Source organism: Tachyglossus aculeatus, chromosome 1 (assembly GCF_015852505.1).
Source record: "Tachyglossus aculeatus isolate mTacAcu1 chromosome 1, mTacAcu1.pri, whole genome shotgun sequence".
Classification (NCBI taxonomy): domain Eukaryota; kingdom Metazoa; phylum Chordata; class Mammalia; order Monotremata; family Tachyglossidae; genus Tachyglossus; species Tachyglossus aculeatus.
The window spans coordinates 4,289,207-4,311,582 of NC_052066.1; the positions used below are offsets into that span (position 1 = coordinate 4,289,207).

At 50.1% G+C, this 22,376-nt stretch overlaps 1 protein-coding gene across 1 annotated transcript; it reads left to right on the top strand.

The window, feature by feature from the left end:
• Positions 1 to 3,551: 3,551 nt before the first annotated feature.
• Positions 3,552 to 22,232, top strand: INSIG2 (insulin induced gene 2). Its single transcript, XM_038744944.1, has 6 exons — positions 3,552 to 3,616; positions 8,865 to 9,143; positions 13,266 to 13,390; positions 17,852 to 18,018; positions 20,741 to 20,840; positions 21,892 to 22,232. The coding sequence occupies exons 2-6, from the start codon at positions 8,924 to 8,926 to the stop codon at positions 21,931 to 21,933; spliced, it is 654 nt and encodes a 217-aa protein (XP_038600872.1). The 5' UTR covers positions 3,552 to 3,616; positions 8,865 to 8,923; the 3' UTR covers positions 21,934 to 22,232.
• The last annotated feature ends 144 nt before the right edge of the window (positions 22,233 to 22,376 follow it).

Here is a 22,376-nt window from a genome sequence, read left to right on the forward strand (position 1 = left end):
CCCCATTTAACAGATGAGGCAACTGAGGCACAGAGAAGTGAAGTGACTTTCCCACAGTCACACAGCTGACAATTGGCAGAGACAGGATTTGAACCCCTGACCTCTGGCTCCAAAGCCCGGGCTCTTTCCACTGAGCCACGAGCACTTACTATGTGCAAAGCACTGTTCTAAGCGCTGGGGAATTTACAAGCAGCGTCGCTCAGTGGAAAGAGCCCGGGCTTTGGAGTCAGAGGTCACCGGTTCACATCCCGGCTCTGCCAATTGTCAGCTGTGTGACTCTGGGCGAGTCACTTAACTTCTCTGTGCCTCAGTTCCCTCATCTGTAAAGTGGGGATTAAGACTGTGAGCCCCACGTGGGATAATCTGATTACCTTGTAACCTCCCCAGCGCTTAGAGCAGTGCTTTGCACATAGTAAGTGCTTAACAAATAATAATAATAACAATTGGCATTTGTTAAGCGCTTACTATGTGCAAAGCACTGTTCTAAGCACTGGGGAGGATACAGCGTGATCAGGCTGTCCCACGTGGGGCTCACAGTCTTATTCCCCATTTTACAGATGAGGTAACTGAGGCCCAGAGAAGTTAAGTGACTTGCCCAAGATCACACAGCAGACACGTGGTGGAGTCGGGATTCGAACCCATGACCTCTGACTCCAAAGCCCGGGCTCTTTTGACTGAGCCACGCTGCTTCTCTAACAAATACCAAAATTGTTATTGCTGTTGTTACAAGGGGATCAGGTTGTCCCACGTGGGGCTCACAGTCTTAATCCCCATTTTACAGAGGAGGTCACTGAGGCACAGAGAAGTGAAGTGACTTCTCCAAAGTCACACAGCTGACACGTGGCAGAGCCGGGATTTGAACCCATGACCTCTGACTCCAAAGCCCGGGCTCCTTCCACCGAGCCACGCTGCTGACGCCTGTCTACTTGTTTCGTTTTGTTGTCTGTCTCCCCCTTCTAGCCTGTGAGCCTGTGGTTGGGGATGGACCGTCTCTGTTGCCGAATTGTACTTCCCAACCACTTAGTATTCATTCAATCGTATTTATTGAGCGCTTACTGTGTGCAGAGCACTGTACTAAGCGCTTGGGAAGTTCAAATTAGCAACATATAGAGACGGTCCCTACCCAACAGCGGGCTCACAGTGCTCTGCACACAGTAAGCGCTCAATAAATACAACCGAATGACGGAATGAGTAGAGTTTTACTTCGGCTTTTATACACACGATTAAACAAGTTGGTCCGTTGATGATTTAGCAATGGAGAAGGAACATAGCGTAACCGCCAACCACAACGGATTGGGCAACACCCGACTCGGTACCTCCCTATCGGCAGATAATAATAATAATAATAATAATAATAATAATATTAATAATGGCATTTGTTAAGCGCTTACTACGTGCAAAACACTGTTCTAAGCGCTGGGGAGGTTACAAGGTGATCAGGTTGTCCCATGGGGGGCTCACAGTCTTCATCTCCATTTTACAGATGAGGTAACTGAGGCCCACAGAAGTTAAGCATGTACTTCCCAAGCGCTTAGTACAGTGCTCTGCACACAGTAAGCGCTCAATAAATACGATTGATTGACTGATTGATCTAGCTTTACCTCTGTTTATTCTGATGACCTGACACCTGACCACATGTTTTGTTTTGTTGTCCGTCTCCCCCTTCTAGACTGTGAACCCGCTGTTGGGTGGGGACCGTCTCCATATGTTGCCAACTCGTACTTCCCAAGCGCTTAGTCCAGTGCTCTGCACACAGTAAGGGCTCAATAAATCATCAGTCGTATTTATTGAGCGCTTACTATGTGCAGAGCACTGTACTAAGCACTTGGGAAGTACAAATTGGCAACATATAGAGACAGTCCCTACACAATGCGATTGAATGAATGATTCCAGCAATTGTCAGCTGTGTGACTTTGGGCAAGCCACTTAACTTCTCTGGGCCTCAGTTACCTCTTCTGTCAAATGGGGATGAAGACCGTGAGCCCCCCGTGGGACAACCTGGTCACCTTGTAACCTCCCCAGCGCTTAGAACAGTGTTTTGCACTTAGTAAGCGCTTAATAGATGCCATTCATTCATTCATTCAATCATATTTATTGAGCGCTTACTGTGTGCAGGGCACTGGATTAAGCACTAGCTCTCTTTCTCCCTTCAAAGCCCTACTGAGAGCTCACCTCCTCCAGGAGGCCTTCCCAGACTGAGCCCCCCCATTCCTCTCCCCCTCCCCGTCCCCCCAACCCTACCTCCTTCCCCTCCCCACAGCACCTGTCTATATGTTTGTACAGATTTATTACTCTATTTTACTTGTACATATTTACTATTCTATTTATTTTATGTTGTTAATATGTGTTGTTTTGTTGTCTGTCTCCCCCTTCTAGACTGTGAGCCCACTGTTGAGTAGGGACCGTCTCTCTATGTCGCCAACTTGTACTTCCCAACCTGATGACCCTGTACCCTACCCAACGCTTAGAACGGTGCTTGGCACATAGTAAGTGCTTAACAAATACCATCATCATTATTATTAACTTCTCTGTACCTCATCTGGAAAATGGGGATGAAGACAGGGGATGTGACCCCTGTCCACATGTTTTGTTTTCTGGTCCGTCTCCCCCTCCTAGACTGCGAGCCCGCTGTTGGGTAGGGACCGTCTCTCGATGTTGCCAACTTGGACTTCCCAAGCGCTTAGTCCAGTGCTCTGCACACAGTAAGCGCTCAGTAAATACGATTGAATGAATGAATGAATATAGAGACAGTCCCTACCCAACAACAGTCACAGTCTAGAAGGGGTTGTTGTTATTATTATTATTATTATTATTATTGTTATTATTATTATTATGTCAGCTGTGCGGCCTGGGTTATTATATTATTATTATTTTATTATTATTATTATTATGTCAGCTGTGTGGCCTTGGTTGTTGTTATTATTATTATTATTATTATTATTATTTTATTATTATTATTATGTCAGCTGTGTGGCCTTGGTTATTATTATTATTATTATTATTATTATTATTATTATTTTATTATTATTATTATTATGTCAGCTGTGTGGCCTTGGTTGTTATTATTATTATTATTATTGTTGTTGTTGTTGTTGTTATTATGTCAGCTGTGCGGTCTGGGTTATTATATTATTATTATTTTATTATTATTATTATGTCAGCTGTGTGGCCTTGGTTGTTGTTGTTATTATTATTATTATTATCATTATTATTATTACTATTATGTCAGCTGTGTGGCCTTGGTTATTATCATTATTATTATTATTATGTCAGCTGTGTGGCCTTGGTCAAGTCACTTCCCCTCCCTGGGCCTCGATTCCCTCAACTGCCAAATAGGGCTTCCAACACCGTTGCCCTTTGACCCCGCGCTTTCCCCTCCCCCCTCGCTTCCGGCGGGGGACCGGAAGTCTTCTCGCCCCGACTGTTCGGCGTCCTGGCGACTTCCGGAAGTGACTCCGCCCCGAGTCCAGGGCGGGCGGAGAGGGCCGCGCAGGCGCACTGGCGTCGGGCCGGGGGGCCGCGCAGGCGCACTGGCGTCGGGCGGAGGGGCCGCGCAGGCGCACTGGCGGGCCGGACGATGGCGGCGGAGCAGGGGGAGGCCCGGGCGGGGCCAACGGTCAGGAGCAGAGTGGGGGAGAGGGGGCTGGGGGGGGGATGGGGATGAGCACTATTACTATCATTATTTTCATTATTATCTTTCTTATCATTAGCATTGTTAAGCGCTTACATTCTTAGTCCTATGATTTTTATTGTTATCATTATTATTAAGAGCTTACATTCTTTGTATTATTAGTTTTATTGTTATCATTGTCATTATTATTGTTACATCATTAGTATTATTATTTGTATTATCGTTATTATCATTATCATCATCATCAATCGTATCTATTGAGCGCTTACTATGTGCAGAACACTGTACTAAGCGCTTGGGAAGGACAAATTGGCAACATAGAGAGACAGTCCCTACCCAACAGTGGGCTCAAAGTCTAGAAGGGGGAGACAGAGAACAAAACCAAACATACTAACAAAATAAAATAAATAGAATAGCTATGCACAAGTAAAATAAATAAATATATAGAGTAATAAATATGTACAAACATATATACATCTATACAGGTGCTGTGGGGAAGGGAAGGAGGTAAGATGGGGGGATGGAGGGGGGAGAGGAAGGAAGGGGCTCAGTCTGGGAAGGCCTCCTTAACAATTATCATTGTTAAGCGCTTACATTATTAGTATCATTATATGTATCATCATTACTATTATTCTTAAGCGCTTACATTATTAGTATCATTATTTGTATCATCATTATTATTATTGTTAAGCGCTTACATTATTAGTATCATTATTTGTATCATCATTATTATTATTATTATTGTTAAGCGCTTACGTTATTAGTGTCATTATTTGTGGGACTGTGGGCAAGTCACTTAACTTCTCTGGGCCTCAGTTACCTCATCTGTAAAATGGGGATGGGGATTCCCCCCCCCCCCCCCCCCCCGTGGGACAACCTGATCACCTTGTTAACCTCCCTAGCGCTTAGAACAGTGCTTGGCACATAGTAAGCGCTTAATAAATCATCATCATCATCATCAATCGTATTTATTGAGCGCTTACTATGTGCAGAGTACTGTACTAAGCGCTTGGGAAGTACAAATTGGCAACATCTAGAAACAGTCCCTACCCAACAGTGGGCTTACAGTCTAAAAGGGGGAAAATGCTGTCATCATCATAATAAATGGCATCATTATTATTATTGTACCATCATCATTAGTGTTATTGTTAAGCACTTACCTTGTTAGTATTATCATTTTTATTATTATGGTTATCCTTATTATTGTTAAGCGCTTACATTATTAATCAATCAATCAATCGTATTTATTGAGCGCTTACTGTGTGCAGAGCACTGTATTAAGCGCTTGGGGAGTCCAAGTTAGCAACAGATAGAAATGGGCCCTACCCAGCAGTGGGCTCACAGTCTAGAAGGGGGAGACAGAGAACAAAACCAAACATAGTAACAAAATAAAATAAATAGAATAGATAGGTACAAGTAAAATAAATAAATAAATAGAGTAATAAATATGTACATAGTAATAGTAATGTATTAATAGCATTAGTATAGTAATATATATGTAATATGTATAGTGTATATATATATATCTATATGTACAGTATGTGTCTATATATGTGTATAGCATATGTATATGTATAGTATAGTATAATATGTATAGTATATATAATAGTATTATTTCTGTTATTATCATTGTCATTATTGTTATCGTTAAGCGCTTACATTATTAGTATTATTATTTGTATTATCATTATCATTATTGTTAAGCGATTACATTCTTAGTATTATTATTCTGTTATTATCATTGTCATTATTATTATCGTTAAGTGCTTACAGTATTAGTATTATTATTTGTGTTATTATCATTATTATTGTTAAGCGATTACAGTCTTAGTATTATTGTTTTTATTAATATCATTATTGTTAAGCGCTTACATTCTTAGTATTATTGTTTTTATTATTATCATTATTATTATTGTTAAGCGCTTACATTCTTAGTATTGTTTCTATTATTATTTTCATTATTATTGTTAAGCGCTTACATTCTTAGTATTATTATTCTTATTATTATCATTATCATTATTGTTATTGTTAAGCACTTACATTCTTAGTTTCATTATTTTTATTATTATCATTATTATTATTGTTAAGCACTTACATTCTTAGTTTCATTATTTTTATTATTATCATTATCATTATTATTATTGTTAAGAGCTTACATTTTTAGTATTATTATTTTGTCATTATCATTACTATTGATAAGCACTGACATTCTTAGTGTTATTATTTATATTATCGTTATTGTTAAGCACTTACACTATTAGTATTATTATTTGTATGATCATTATTATTGTTAAGCGCTTATGTTCTTAGTATTATTATGTATTATTATTTTAATTATTGTTATTATTGCTAAATGCTTATGTTATTATTATTGTTGTTGTTAAGCAGTTACATTATTAGTATTGTTATTTTTATTATTATTAAGTGCTTTCATTATTAGTATCAGTACTTTTATTATTGTCATTGTTATTATGAAGCGCTTACATTATTAGTAGTATCATTTTTATTATTATTATCGTTATTGTTAAGCGCTTATATTCTTAGTATTATTATTTTTGTTATTATCATCATTATTATTGTTGTTGTTGTTGTTAAGCGCTTACTATGTGCCGAGCATTGTTCTAAGCGCTGGCACTGGAGGGAGGGGCACCAGGGACTGGGGGGCTGGGGAGAATAATAATAATAATGGCATTTATTAAGCACTTACTATGTGCCAAGCACTGTTCTAAGCGCTGGGATAGATACAAGGTGATCAAGTTGTCCCTCGTGGGGTTCACAGTCTTCATCCACATTTGACAGATGAGGTCACTGAGGCACAGAGAATAATAATAATAATGATGGCATTTATTAAGCGTTTCCTATGTGCAAAGCACTGTTCTAAGCACTGGGGGGATACAAGGTGATCAGGTTGTACCACGGGAGCTCACAGTCTTCATCCCCATTTGACAGATGAGGGAACTGAGGCCCAGAAAATAATAATAATAATAATAATGATGGCATTTATTAAGTGCTGACTGTGCAGAGCACTGTTCTAAGCACTGGGGGGATACAGGGTGATCAGGTTGTCCCACAGGAGGCTCAGTCTTCATCCCCATTTGACAGATGAGGGAACTGAGGCCCAGAGAAGTGAAGTGACTTGCCCATAGTCACACAGTTGACAATTGGCGGAGGTGGGATTTGAACCCATGACCTCTGACTCCAAAGCCCGGGCTCTTTCCACTGAGCCACGCCGCTTCTCTAGTGCGTGGGGGTAGGGGGTAAGCGGGGGTGTCCCCCCCCCCCCCCCCCCCGTCATTCATTCATTCATTCATTCAATCACAGCAACTGTATATATGTATATATGTTTGTACGGATTTATTACTCTATTTTATTTGTACATATTTATTCTCCTTATTTGATCTTGTTAATATGTTCTATTTTGTTCGCTGTCTCCCCCTTCTAGACTGTGAGCCCACTGTTGGGTAGGGACCGTCTCTAGATGTTGCCAACTTGTACTTCCCAAGCGCTTAGTCCAGTGCTCTGCACACAGTTAGCGCTCAATAAATGCGATTGAATGAATGAATGAATTTATTGAGCGCTTACTGTGTGCAGAGCACTGGACTAAGCGCTTGGGAAGTACAAGTTGACAACATCTAGAGACTGTCTCTACCCAATAGCGGGCTCACGGTCTAGAAGGAGGAGACAGACAACAAAACATATTAACAAAATAAATAGAATAAATATGTACAAGTAAAATAAATGGAGTCATTCATTCATTCAATTGTGTTTATTGAGCGCTTACTGTGTGCAGAGCACTGGACTAAGCGCTTGGGAAGTCCAAGTTGGCAACATCTAGAGACGGTCTCTACCCAACAGTGGGCTCGCGATCTAGAAGGGGGACACAGAGAACAAAACATATTAACAAAATGAAATAAATAGAATAAATATGTACAAGTAAAATACATGAATGGAGTAATTCATTCATTCATTCAATCGTATTAATTGAGCGCTTACTGTGTGCAGAGCACCGTACTAAGCGCTTGGGAAGTACAAGTTGGCAACATCTAGAGATGGTCCCGACCCAACAGCGGGCTCACAGTCTAGAAGGGGGAGACAGAGAACAAAACAAAACATATTAACAAAATAGAATAAATATGTACAAGTAAAATAAATGAATGAAGTCATTCATTCAATCAATCATATTTATTGAGCGCTTACTGTGTGCAGAGCACTGTACTAAGCACTTGGGAAGTACAAGTCGGCAACATCTAGAGACGGTCCCGACCCAACAGCGGGCTCACAGTCTAGAAGGGGGAGACAGACAACAAAACAAAACATATTAACAAAATAAAATAAATAGAATAAAATAAAATAGAATAGAATAAATACGATTGATTGATTGACGTACAAGTAAAATGAATGGAGTAATTCATTCATTCATTCAGTCGTATTTATTGAGCGCTTACTGTGTGCAGAGCACTGGACTAAGCGCTTGGGAAGTACAAGTTGGCAACATCTAGAGAGGGTCTCTACCCAACAGCGGGCTCACAGTCTAGAAGGGGGAGACAGACAACAAAACATATTAACAAAATAAAATAAATAGAATAAATATGTACAAGTAAAATGAATGAATGAATAGAGTAATTCATTCATTCATTCCATGGTATTTATTGAGCGCTTACTGTGTGCAGAGCACTGGACTAAGCTCTTGGGAAGTACAAGTTGGCAACATCTAGAGACGGTCCCTGCCCAACAGCGGGCTCACAGTCTAGAAGGGGGAGACAGACAACAAAACAAAACATATTAACAAAATAAAATAGAATAAAATAGAATAGAATAAATACAATTGATTGATTGATGTACAAGTAAAATGAATGAATGGAGTAATTCATTCATTCAATCGTATTTATTGAGCGCTTACTGTGTGCAGAGCACTGTGCTAAGCGCTTGGGAAGTACAAGTTGGCAACATCTAGAGATGGTCTCTACCCAACAGCGGGCTCACAGTCTAGAAGGGGGAGACGGAGAACAAAACAAATCATTAACAAAATAAAATAATTAGAATAAATATGTACAAGTAATATAAATGAGTGAATAGAGTAATTCATTCATTCATTCAATCGTATTTATTGAGCGCTTACTGTGTGCAGAGCACTGTACTAAGCGCTTGGGAAGTACACGTTGGCAACATTTGGAGACGGTCCCGCCCGACCAGCGGGCTCAGCGTCCCCCCGCCCGGTGTCTCCCACCCGCAGGTGTCCCGGTGCTCCCCGGCGGCGCGGGCCCCGCCGAGCTGAGGCCCGGCCCGGCGGGCATGGCGGAGGAGCGGGCCGCGGGGCCGTGCCCGTGCCCGTGGGGCGGGGGCGTGAGCCTGGCGGCCCGCGGGGGCCTGCTGTTCGCGGTGGGCGCCGCGCTGGCCCTGGTCCTCAACCTGCTGCAGGTGCAGCGTCACGTCACCCTGTTCCCGCCGGACGTGCTGGCCGGCGCCCTGGGGTCCGCCTGGTGGGTGCCCCCCTGCTGCGGGACCGCCGCCGGTAAGTGGCCCGCCCCGGCCCCGGAGGTCACCACCGGGGTCACGGGCCAGAGCCAGCGCGCCCAGCACGGGCTCCCCCAGTGCCCCGGCACAGACCCTCCCACCCCCCCGACTCTCCCCTGTCAGGCCCTGACTCTCCCCCAGTGCCCCCGCACTGACCATCCGACATCCTTGACTGTCCCCTCTCCATCCCTGAGTCCAGTGCCCAGCCCTTACCATCCCACCCCCCGACTCTCCCCGTCCATCCCTGACTCTCCCCCAGTGCCCCAGCCCAGACCCTCCACCCCGACTCTCCCTTCTCCACCCCTGATTCTCCCCTGTGCCCCAGCACGTACCCCCCAACTCCCCTGACTCTCCCCTCTCCATCCCTGACTCTCCCCCAGTGTCCCCGCACCAACCATCCAACATCCCTGACTGTCCCCTCTCCCTCCCTGACTCCAGTGCCCAGCACGGACCATCCCACCCCCCCGACTCTCCCCTGTCTATCCCTGACTCTCCCCCAGTGCCCCCACACCGACCATCCAACATCCCTGACTCTCCCCTCTCCATCCCTGACTCCAGTGCCCAGCACGGACCATCCCACCCCCCTGATTCTCCCCGTCCATCCCTCACACTCCCCAGTGCCCCCACACCGACCATCCAACATCCTTGACTGTCCCCTCTCCATCCCTGAGTCCAGCGCCCAGCACTTACCATCCCACCCCCCAACTCTCCCCTGTCCGTCCCTGACTCTCCCCCAGTGCCCCAGCCCAGACCCTCCACCCCGACTCTCCCCTCTCCACCCCCGATTCTCCCCTGTGCCCCGGCACGGACCCCCCAACTCCCCTGACTCTCCCCTCTCCATCCCTGACTCTCCCCCAGTGCCCCAACACCTACCATCCAACATCCCTGACTCTCCTCTCTCCATCCTTGACGTCAGTGCCCCGGCACAGACCCTCCCACCCCCCAACTCTCCCCTGTCCATCCCTGACTCTCCCCCAGTGCCCCCACACTGACCGTCCAACATCCGACTCTCCCCTCTCCATCCCTTAGTCCAGTGCCCAGCAATCAATCAATCAATCAATCAATCGTATTTATTGAGCGCTTACTATGTGCAGAGCACTGTACTAAGCGCTTGGGAAGTACAAATTGGCATCACATAGAGACAGTCCCTACCCAACAGTGGGCTCACAGTCTACAAGGGGGAGACAGAGAACAGAACCAAACATACCAACAAAATAAAATAAGTAGGATAGAAATGTACAGGTAAAATAAATAAATAAATAAATAGAGTAATAAATATGTGCAACCATATATACATATATACAGGTGCTGTGGGGAAGGGAAGGAGGTAAGACGGGGGGATGGAGAGGAGGACGAGGGGGAGAGGAAAGAAGGGGCTCAGTCTGGGAAGGCCTCCTGGAGGAGGTGAGCTCTCAGCAGGGCCTTGAAGGGAGGAAGAGAGCGAGCTTGGCGGATGGGCAGAGGGATTGGGGGCATTCCAGGCCCGGGGGATGACGTGGGCCGGGGGTCGACGGTGGGACAGGCGAGAACGAGGTACGGTGAGGAGATTAGCGGCAGAGGAGCAGAGGGTGCGGGCTGGGCTGCAGAAGGAGAGAAGGGAGGTGAGGTAGGAGGGGGCGAGGTGATGGACAGCCTTGAAGCCCAGGGTGAGGAGTTTCTGCCTGATGCACAGATTGATTGGTAGCCACTGGAGATTTTTGAGGAGGGGAGTGATATGCCCAGAGCGTTTCTGGACAAAGATAATCTGGGCAGCAGCATGAAGTATGGATTGAAGTGGAGAGAGACACGAGGATGGGAGATCAGAGAGAAGGCTGGTGCAGTAGTCCAGACGGGATAGGATGAGAGCTTGAATGAGCAGGGTAGCGGTTTGGATGGAGAGGAAAGGGCGGATCTTGGCAATGTTGCGGAGCTGAGACCGGCAGGTTTTGGTGACGGCTTGGATGTGAGGGGTGAATGACAGAGCGGAGTCGAGGATGACACCAAGGTTGCGGGCTTGTGAGACGGGAAGGATGGTAGTGCCGTCAACAGAGATGGGAAAGTCAGGGAGAGGACAAGGTTTGGGAGGGAAGACAAGGAGCTCAGTCTTCGACATGTTGAGCTTTAGGTGGCGGGCGGACATCCAGATGGAGATGTCCTGAAGGCAGGAGGAGATGCGAGCCTGGAGAGAGGGGGAGAGAGCAGGGGCAGAGATGGAGATCTGGGTGTCATCAGCGTAGAGATGAGAGTTGAAGCCGTGGGAGCGAATGAGGTCACCAAGGGAGTGAGTGTAGATTGACCATCTACACAGACCATCCTACCCCCCCGACTCTCCCCTGTCCATCCCTGACTCTCCCCCCCAGTGCCCCCACACTGACCATCCAACATCCTTGACTGTCCCCTCTCCATCCGTGAGTCCAGTGCCCAGCACGGACCATCCCACCCCCCGACTCTCCCCGTCCATCCCTGACTCTCCCTCAGTGCCCCAGCCCAGACCCTCCACCCCGACTCTCCCCTCTCCAGCCCTGATTCCCTCCTGTGACCCAGCACGGACCATCCCACCCCCCTGACTCTCCCTTCTCTGTCCCTGACTCTCTCCCCTGTCCATCCCTGATTCTCCCCAGTTCCCATACAGACTCTTCACCCCCCTGACTCTCCTCTCTCTACCCCAACTCTCCCCTGTGACCCAGCATAAACCCTCCAACCCCCCTGACTGTCCCCCAGTGCCCCAGCACAGACCATCCCACCCCCTGACTGTCCCCTCTCCATCCCTGACCCTCCCCACTGACCCAGCACAGACCTTCCAACCCCCCTGACTGTCCCCGTCCATCCCTGACTCTCCCCAGTGATCCAGCAGTGACCGTCCAACGCCCCTGACTCTCCCCTGTCCATCCCTGCCCCTCCCCGGTGACCCAGCACAGAACATCCAACCCCCCTGCCTTTTCCCTCTCCATCCCCGACTCTCCCCACTGACCCAGCACTGACCAGCCCACATCCCCGACTCTTCACAGCACAGACCTTCCAACCCCCCCCCCCCGACTGTCCCCTGTCCATCCCTGACCCTCCCCCGGTGTCCCAGCACAGACCCCTCCCAACCCCCCTGACTCTCCCCTGACCATCCAACACCTCTGACTGTCTCCCAGTGCCCCAGCATGGACACACACCCCCCCCCCCCCCCCAACTCTCCCCTCTCCATCCCTGACTCTCCCCACTGACCCAGTACTGACGGGCCAACATCCCGGACCCTTCAGAGTGCCTCAGCACAGACCCTCCAGCACCCCGATTCTCCCCTATCCATTCCCGACTCTCCCCAGTGCCCCAGCACGGACCTTCCCACCGCCCTGACTGTCCCCTCTCCGTCCCTGACCCTCCCCCGGCGACCCAGCACGGACCATCTCACCCCCCCGACTCTCCCCTCTCCATCCCTGACTCTCCCCACTGACCCAGTACTGACGGGCCAACATCCCGGACCCTTCAGAGTGCCTCAGCACAGACCCTCCAGCACCCCGATTCTCCCCTATCCATTCCCAACTCTCCCCAGTGCCCCAGCACGGACCTTCCCACCCCCCTGACTGTCCCCTCTCCGTCCCTGACCCTCCCTCAGTGCCCCAGCACGGACCATCCCACCCCCCCTACTCTCCCTTCTCCATCCCTGTCTCTCCCCACTGACCCAGTACTGACGGGCCAACATCCCCGACCCTTCAGAGTGCCTCAGCACAGCACCCCGATTCACTCCCATCCATTCCCGACTCTCCCCAGTGCCCCAGCACGGACCTTCCCACCCCCCTGACTGTCCCCTCTCCGTCCCTGACTCTCCCCCGGCGACCCAGCACTGACCACCCCACGCCTGTGACTCTCCCCCAGTGCCCCATCCCAGCCCCTCCAACCCCCCTGACTCTCCCCCAATGCCCAGCACAGACCAGCCCACCCCCCTGATTGTCCCCTGTCCGCCCTGACCCTCTCAGTGCCACCCCCTGCCCATCCCCACCTGTCCGACGGAGTCCCAGTTCTCCACCCCCGCCGAGTCTGTGCCCACCCTCTCGGCTTTCCCAGCCGGTCAGGGGAGGGACGCCGGGACTCCAGGCCGGAGGCTCCCGGGCCCCCCCCGGGGGTGCTCACGGCCTCGTTTGGTGCCCGCGGGCAGCCGTCATCGGGCTGCTGTACCCGTGCATCGATCGTCACCTGGGTGAGCCTCACCAGTTCAAGCGGGAGTGGTCCAGCGTCATCCGCTGCGTCGCCGTCTTCGTGGGCATCAACCACGCCAGCGCTGTATCCTTGCCCCTCGCCCTCCCCAAAGGCCACCCCCGTCTCCCCTCCGGCCGCCTTCAGTTCGAGGGCCCGAATTGGTTTGACGAGGACCCGAGTCACCCAATAGCTCCCTGGCGTTTTAGTGCCAACTTGGACTTCCCAAGCGCTTAGGACAGTGCTCTGCACACAGTAAGCGCTCAATAAATACGATTGAATGAATGAATGAATAATAATAAAATCATCATCATCATCAATCGTATTTGTTGAGTGCTTACAGTGTGCAGAGCACTGTACTAAGCGCTTGGGAAGTACAAATTGGCAACATATAGAGACAGTCCCTACCCAACAGTAATCATAATAATAATGATGGCATTTGTTCGTCCCCTTCGTCCCCCTCTTCCCCTTCATCCCCCTCTCCATCCCCCCCATCTTACCTCCTTCCCTTCCCCACAGCACCTGTATATATGGATATATGTTTGTACATATTTTTTACTCTATTTATTTTATTTGTACATATCTATTCTATTTATTTTATTTTGTTAGTATGTTTGGTTTTGTTCTCTGTCTTCCCCTTTTAGACTGTGAGCCCACTGTTGGGTAGGGACTGTCTCTATATGTTGCCAATTTGTACTTCCCAAGCGCTTAGTACATGCTCTGCACATAGTAAGCGCTCAATAAATACGATTGATGATGATGATGATGATTTGTTAAGCGCTTACAATGTGCAAACCAATTTCTAAGCACTGGGGAGGATACAAGGTGATCAGGTTGTCCCACTTGGGGCTCACAGTCTTAATCCCCGTTTTACGGATGAGTTCAGTGAGGCCCAGAGAAGTGAAGTGACTTGCCCAAAGCCACACAGCTGACGATCGGCGGATCTGGGATTTGAACCCATGACCTCTGACTCCAAAGCCCGGGCTCTTTCCCGCGCCGCAAGCACTGATTATGGTATTTGTTAAGCGCTTACTACGTGCCAAGCACTTTTCTAGGCGCCGGGGGAGATGCAAGGCGATCAGGTTGTCCCACGGGGGGCTCACGGTCTTCATCCCCATTTCCCAGATGAGGAAACTGAGGCCCAGAGAAGCGAAGCGACTTGCCCAAAGTCACCCAGCTGACAAGCCTTCTAGACTGTGAGCCCGCTGTTGGGTCGGGACCGTCTCTCCATGTTGCCGATTTGGACTTCCCAAGCGCTTAGTCCAGTGCTCTGCGCACGGTAAGCGCTCAATAAATACGATTGGATGAAGGAGTGAAAGTGGCGGAGGCAGGTTTAGAACCCACGACCTCTAACCCCCAAGCCCGGGCTCTTGCCACTAAGCCACGCCTGGGTGCAGAGCACTGAGCTGAGCGCTGGGGCGAGGAAAGCAGAGTTAGTGGACACGGTCCCTGCCCGCAAGGAGCTGACTGTCTACTGTGTGCAGAGCACTGTGCTGAGTGCTGAGGAGAGGGCCTCACGTGGAACAGGGATTGAATCCAACCTGATTAGCTTGTATCTACCCCAGTGCTTAGTACAGTGCCTGGCACATAGTAAGCGCTTAACAAACGCCACAAAAAAGGGAAAAAAAATGGCTTTAAGGGGACGGACACACGTGCAAGAAAAGCACATGGAGAAGGCTAGAACCTGGGCCTCAGAAGGGCCTGGGTTCTAGTCCTGACTCGGCCACTTGCCTGCTGTGTGACCTTGGGCAAGTCACTTGGCTTCTCTGGGCCTCAGTTCCCTCCTCTGGAAGATGGGGATAATAATAATAATAGTAATGGTATTTGTTAAGCGCTTACTATGTGCAAAGCACTGTTCTAAGCGCGGGGGAGGTTACAAGGTGATCAGGTTGTCACCATTTTAATCCCCATTTTACAGAGGAGGGAACTGAGGCCCGGAGAAGTGAAGTGACTTGCCCAAAGTCACACAGCGGACAGTTGGTGGAGTCGGGATTTGAACCCATGACCTTTGACTCCAAAGCCCAGGGTCTTTCCTGTGATGAAGACTGAGCCCCCCTTGGGACAACCTGATCACCTTGTAACCTCAGCAGCGCTTAGAACAGTGCTTTGCACATAGTAGACGCTTAATAAATGCCATCATTATTATTGTTAGAGGAGCATCAGTATTATGTGTTGCCAACTTGTACTTCCCAAGCTCTTAGTCCGGTGCTCTGCACGCAGTAAGCGCTCAATAAATACGATTGATTGATTGATTGAGCAGCGTGGCTCAGTGGCAAACAGCCCGGGCTTTGGAGTCAGAGGTCATGGGTTCAAATCCCCGCTCCGCCAGTTGTCAGCTGTGTGACTTTGGGCAAGTCGCTTCACTTCTCTGGGCCTCAGTTCCCTCATCTGTAAATTGGGGATGAAGACTGTGAGCCCCCCGTGGGACAACGGGATCACCTTGTAACCTCCCCAGCGCTTAGAACAGTGCTTTTCCCCCTTCTAGCCTGTGAGCCCACTGTTGGGTAGGGACCGCCTCTCTATGTTGCCAACTTGGACTTCCCAAGCGCTTAGTACAGTGCTCTGCACACAGTAAGTGCTCAATAAATACGATTGATTGCTTTCCACATAGTAAGCACTTAATAAATGCCATCATTATTAGTAGTATTAGTACTACTACTACTACTACTACTACTACTACTACTACTACACTACAATGCCACTACCAATAGTACTACTACATTAGTAGTAGTACTATTGGTAGTGGTATTGTAGTGTAGTAGTAATAATAATAATGATGGCATTTGTTAAGCGCTTACTATGTGCAGAGCACTGTTCTAAGCGCTTAGCACTACTACCACTACTACTACATTAGTAGTAGTACTATTGGTAGTAGTATTGTAGTGTAGTAGTAGTAGTAGTAGTACTACTACTACTACTACTACTACTACACTACAATACTACTACCAATAGTACTACTACATTAGTACTACATTAGTAGTAGTAGTACTATTGGTAGTAGTATTGTAGTGTAGTAGTAATAATAATAATGATGGCATTTGTTAAGCGCTTACTATGTGCAGAGCACCGTTCTAAGCGCTTAGCACTACTACCACTACTACTACATTAGTAGTAGTACTATTAGTAGTAGTATTGTAGTGTAGTAGCAGTATTAGTACTACTACTACTACTACTACACTACAGTACTACTACCAATAGTACTACTACATTAGTAGTAGTAGTACTATTGGTAGTAGTATTGTAGTGTAGTAGTAATAATAATAATGATGGCATTTGTTAAGCGCTTACTATGTGCAGAGCACCGTTCTAAGCGCTTAGCACCACTACCACTACTACTACATTAGTAGTAGTACTATTAGTAGTAGTATTGTAGTGTAGTAGTAGTATTAGTACTACTACTACAACACTACAATACTACTACCAATAGTACTACTACATTAGTACTACATTAGTAGTAGTAGTACTATTGGTAGTAGTATTGTAGTGTAGTAGTGATAATAATAATGATGGCATTTGTTAAGCACTTACTATGTGCAGAGCACTGTTCTAAGCGCTTAGCACTACTACCACTACTACTACATTAGTAGTAGTACTATTGGTAGTGGTATTGTAGTGTAGTAGTAGTAGTAGTAGTAGTACTACTACTACTACTACTACACTACAATACCACTACCAATAGCACTACTACATTAGTACTACATTAGTAGTAGTAGTACTATTGGTAGTAGTATTGTAGTGTAGTAGTGATAATAATGATGGCATTTGTTAAGCACTTACTATGTGCAGAGCACTGTTCTAAGCGCTTAGCACTACTACCACTACTACTACATTAGTAGTAGTACTATTAGTAGTAGTATTGTAGTGTAGTAGTAGTATCAGTACTACACTAATAGTAGTATTAGTACTACTACTACTACACTACAGTACTACTACCAATAGTACTACTACATTAGTAGTACATTAGTAGTACATTAGTAGTAGTACTATTGGTAGTGGTACTGTAGTGTAGTAGTAATAATAATAATGATGGCATTTGTTAAGCGCTTACTATGTGCAGAGCACTGTTCTAAGCGCTTAGTACTACTACTACTACATTAGTAGCAGTACTATTAGTAGTAGTATTGCAGTGTAGTAGTAGTAGTGCTACTACCACTACTACTACATTAGTAGTAGTACTATTAGTAGTAGTAGTGTAGTAGTATTAGCACTACTACTGCTACTACTATTACTAATATTACTACTACATTAGTAGTAGTAGTACTAATACTAATTAGTATTAGTAGTAGCAGTAGTAAGCGCTTAACAAATACCATCGCGATTCCTATTATTACTCCAAGGTGGCGAAGCCAGGGCGTAGTCCAGGAAGGCTTCCTGGAGGTAAGCGACTTTAGGAGGCTCTTCCAGTTGGAGGGAAGGGTGGGGGAGGGATTTCCACGTTCCCTGCCGGAGCCTCAGTGTCCCCGGCGGGGACGGGACCCCCGGCGCCGCCTCCGCCGCCGCCGCCGCCCTCCACCCTCGGACCGGACGATTCCTTCACGGCCGCCCCAGAAAGTGGATTTCGCCAACAACCTGCAGCTGTCGCTGACCCTGGCCGCCCTCTCGGTGGGACTGTGGTGGACGTTCGACCGGTCCCGCAGCGGCCTGGGCCTGGGCCTGGGCATCGCCGTCCTGGGCACCCTGGGCACCCAGCTCCTCGTCCACAACGGCGTCTACCAGTGAGCCGCCGGGCCGGGCGCGGGCCGGGCAACCGTCTGGTCGCGGGGATCATTCGGTCGTACTTACTGAGCGCCGACCGCGTGCAGGGCACTGGACTGAGCGCTTGGGAGAAGGCGATACAACAGTCATCAATCATCAATCGTATTTACTGAGCGCTTACTATGTGCAGAGCACTGGACTAAGCGCTTGGGAAGTACAAATTGGCAACATATAGAGACGGTCCCTACCCAACAGTGGGCTCACGGTCTAAACAATAAACGGACACAGGCGCTGCCCATGTCACTGAGCGTGACTCAGTGGGGAGAGCCCGGGCTTTGGAGTCAGGGGTCATGGGTTCAAATCCCGCCCCCCGCCGACTGTCAGCTGTGTGACTTGGGGCGAGACGCTTCGCTTCTCCGGGCCTCAGTTCCCTCATCTGGAAAATGGGGGTGAAGACTGGGGGAACAACCTGATCACCGCGCAACCTCCCAAGCGCTTGGAACCGTGCTTTGCGCGTGGGAGGAGGGAGGCCAGGCCTTGAATCCCCATTTTGCCGACGGGGAAACTGAGGCCCAGAGAGGCCAAGGGACTCGCTCGAAGGCGCCCAGTCGGCCGGGCCCAGAGGGCGTAGTCGGGGAGGGGGCGGGGATCCCGGACCGGGTCCCGGGAAGGGCCGGCTGGGGGGCAAAGGTCAAGGTAAAACAGAGGCTCCCTTGGGGTGGGGGTGGAGGGGTGGCACCTTCTAATAATCATAATAATAATAATAATGATGATGATGGCATTTATTAAACGCTTACTATGTGCAAAGCACTGTTCTAAGCGCTGGGGAGGTTCCAAGGTGATCAGGTTGCCCCACGGGGGGCTCACAGTCTTCATTTTCCAGATGAGGGAACTGAGGCACAAAGAAGTGAAGTGACTTGCCCAAAATCACCCAGCTGACAATTGGCGGAGCCGGGATTTGAACCCATGACCTCTGACTCCAAAGCCCGGGCTCTTTCCACCGAGCCACGCTGCTCCTACCTGTTGTGCTCAGCGCAGCGTCCAGCACTGAAGCCCGGGTCCTGCGCGGAGGGGGGCTGGGGGCGGGGGGAAGGACACCAGTAGCAGGAGCCTGGCGTAGCGGCTAGAGCCCGGGCTTGGGAGTCTGAAGGTCATGGGTTCGAATCCCGGCTCCACCACTTGTCTGCTGTGTGACCCTGGGCAAGTCACTTCACTTCTCTGGGCCTCAGTCACCTCATCTGTAAAATGGGGATGAAGACTGTGAGCCCCTGTGGGACAACCTGATCACCTTGTAACCTCCCCAGTGCTTAGAACAGTGCTTTGCACATAGTAAGCACTTAATGCCATCATTATTGTTATTATTATCATTTCACTTATAATAATAATGATGATGCCGTTTGTTAAGCGCTTGCTATGTGCAAAACACTGTTCTAAGCGCTTGGGGGGATACATGGTGTCCCACCTGGGGCTCACAGTCTCCATTCCCATTTTACAGGTGAGGTCACTGAGGCCCAGAGAAGTGAAGCGACTTGCCCGAGGTCACACAGCAGACGTGGCGGAGCCGGGATTGGAACCCAAGACCTCTGACTCCCAAGCCCGGGCTCTCTCCGCTGAGCCACGCTGCTTCTCTGGGCCTCAGTTTCCCTCATCTGTAAAGTGGGGATTGAGACTGTGAGCCCCGCGTGGGACCATTCATTCATTCAATCGTATTTACCGAGCGCTTACTGTGTGCAGAGCACTGTACTAAGCGCTTGGGGGGAATACATGGTGTCCCACGTGGGGCTCACAGTCTCCATTCCCATTTTACAGGTGAGGTCACTGAGGCCCAGAGAAGTGAAGCGACTTGCCCGAGGTCACAGAGCAGACGTGGCGGAGCCGGGATTGGAACCCAAGACCTCTGACTCCCAAGCCCGGGCTCTTTCCGCTGAGCCACGCTGCTTCTCTGGGCCTCAGTTTCCCTCATCTGTAAAGTGGGGATTGAGACTGTGAGCCCCGCGTGGGACCATTCATTCATTCAATCGTATTTACCGAGCGCTTACTGTGTGCAGAGCACTGTACTAAGCGCTTGGGGGGAATACATGGTGTCCCCCGTGGGGCTCACAGTCTCCATTCCCATTTTACAGGTGAGGTCACTGAGGCCCAGAGAAGTGAAGCGACTTGCCCGAGGTCACACAGCAGACGTGGCGGAGCCGGGATTGGAACCCAAGACCTCTGACTCCCAAGCCCGGGCTCTTTCCGCTGAGCCACGCTGCTTCTCTGGGCCTCAGTTTCCCTCATCTGTAAAATGGGGATTGAGACTGTGAGCCCCGCGTGGGATATTCATTCATGCAATCGTATTTACCGAGCGCTTACTGTGTGCAGAGCACTGTACTAAGCGCCTGGGAAGTACAAGTTGGCAACATATAGAGACGGTCCCTACCCAACAGCGGGCTCACAGTCTACAGGGAGCGTGTCCAACCTGATTTGGTTGGATTCCCCCCGCCCCGGTGCGTTAGTACAGTGTCTGGCACATAGTAAGCGCTTAACAGATGCCATCATTATTATTATTATTATTATCATTATTATTATTATCATTATTAGGAGCCCAGGTCTCCAACGAGGGGCTCCCGGGCCCGGGAGCTGGTGACCCCCTCGTCTCCCCCGGCCCCTGCGCTCACCTCTGTGTGTGTGTGTGTGTGTGTGTTTGTGTGTGTCTTTGTGTGTGTGTCTGTGTCTGTGTGCGGCGCCTCCGGTCCGGGGCAGGTACTCCTCGCCCGACTTCCTCTACGTCCGGTCCTGGCTCCCCTCCATCTTCTTCGCCGGCGGCGTCACCGTGGGGAACATTGGCCGCCAGCTGGCCATGGTGAGCCGGGGGCCGGGGGCCGGGAGCGAGGGGAGGCTCGGGGGGAGGCTGGCGGGGGCAGGAGGCCAGGCATTTGGGGGGGCAGGGGGAGGCCGGAGAGGCCGGGGGTGGGTGGAGGTCGGGGGCGAGTGGAGGCCGGAGAGGACGGGGGGTGGTGGGTGGAGGTTGGGGGCAGGGGGAGGCTGGAGAGGCCGTCGAGGTCGGGGGCAGGGGGAGGCTTGGGAGAGAATGGAGGCTGGGAAATCAGGGAGCAGGGAGGAGGCTGGCTAGGTCAGGAGACCAGGCATTTTGGGGGGCAGGAGGAGGCTGGAGAGACTGGGGGGTGGGGGCAGGTGGAGGCCGGGGGATCAGAGGTCGGGGGGGAGTCAGGGAGCAGGGGGGAGGCTGGCGGGGTCAGGAGACCAGGCATTTGGGGGGGGCAGGGGGAGGCCGGAGAGGCCAGGGGGTGGGTGGAGGTCGGGGGCAGGTGGAGTCTAGGGGATCAGAGAGAGGGTGGAGGCTGGGGTGGTCGGGGGCAGGTGGAGGCTTGGGGGAGAGTGGAGGCTGGGAAGTCAGAGCGGCTGGAGAGGTCAAGAGACCGGGCATTTTGGGGGCCAGGGGGAGGCTGGAGAGGCCGGGGGTTGGGGACAGGTGGAAGCCCGGGAGGTCGGAGGCACGTGGAGGCCAGGACGTCAGATGTCGGGGGGCAGGGAGCTGGAGGAGGTTTGGGGGAGAATGGAGGCTCGGGGGGGAGTCGGAGCCGGGGGGAGGCTGGTGAGGTCGGGAGACCAGGCATTTGGGGGGGCAGGGGGAGGCCAGAGAGGCCTGGGGGTGGGTAGAGGTCAGGGGCAGATGGAGGCATGGGGGAAAATGGAGGCTGGCGAGGTCAGCAGACCAAGCATTTTGGGGGGCGGGGGAGGCTGGAGAGGCCAGGAGTTGGGGGCAGGTGGAGGCTGGGGGATCAGGGAGAGGGTGGAGGCCGGGAGGTTAGGGGGCAGGGTGGGGGGTGGAGGCCGGGGGATGGCCCTCACTGGCTGCCTTCGGCCCTCACACCCCCCCACCCCGACACCAGTACGAATGCAGAGTGACGGCGGAAAAGGCCCACCCGGAGTGAGGCCGCCACGACGGCGGCGGCGGCGGCGCAGGCCGGGCGCTCCAGGGACCCTCCGCGTGGGACGGAGAGCACGGCGGGAACCCCGATCTCCTTTTTAACCCAGGCGGCCCCGGGCTCGCCCAGAGGGCGGAAGCGGCGGATCCTCGCACCCGGAGCCCACCGCCGCGCCGTCGGACTCAGAGACCCCCAGGCTCGGCCACCACCCGATGGCGCGGGGCCCGAGGGAGGCGACGGCCACCGCCCCCTCCGCCCCACGCTTTGCCACGCTTGGAATAATAATATAAGAACAACAACAATCAGTGTGGTATTTGTTAAGCGCTTTCATTCAATCGTATGTATTTATTGAGCGCTTACTATAATAATAATAATGATGATGGCATTTATTAAGTGCTTACTATGTGCAAAGCACTGTACTAAGCGCCGGGGAGATTACAAGGAGATGA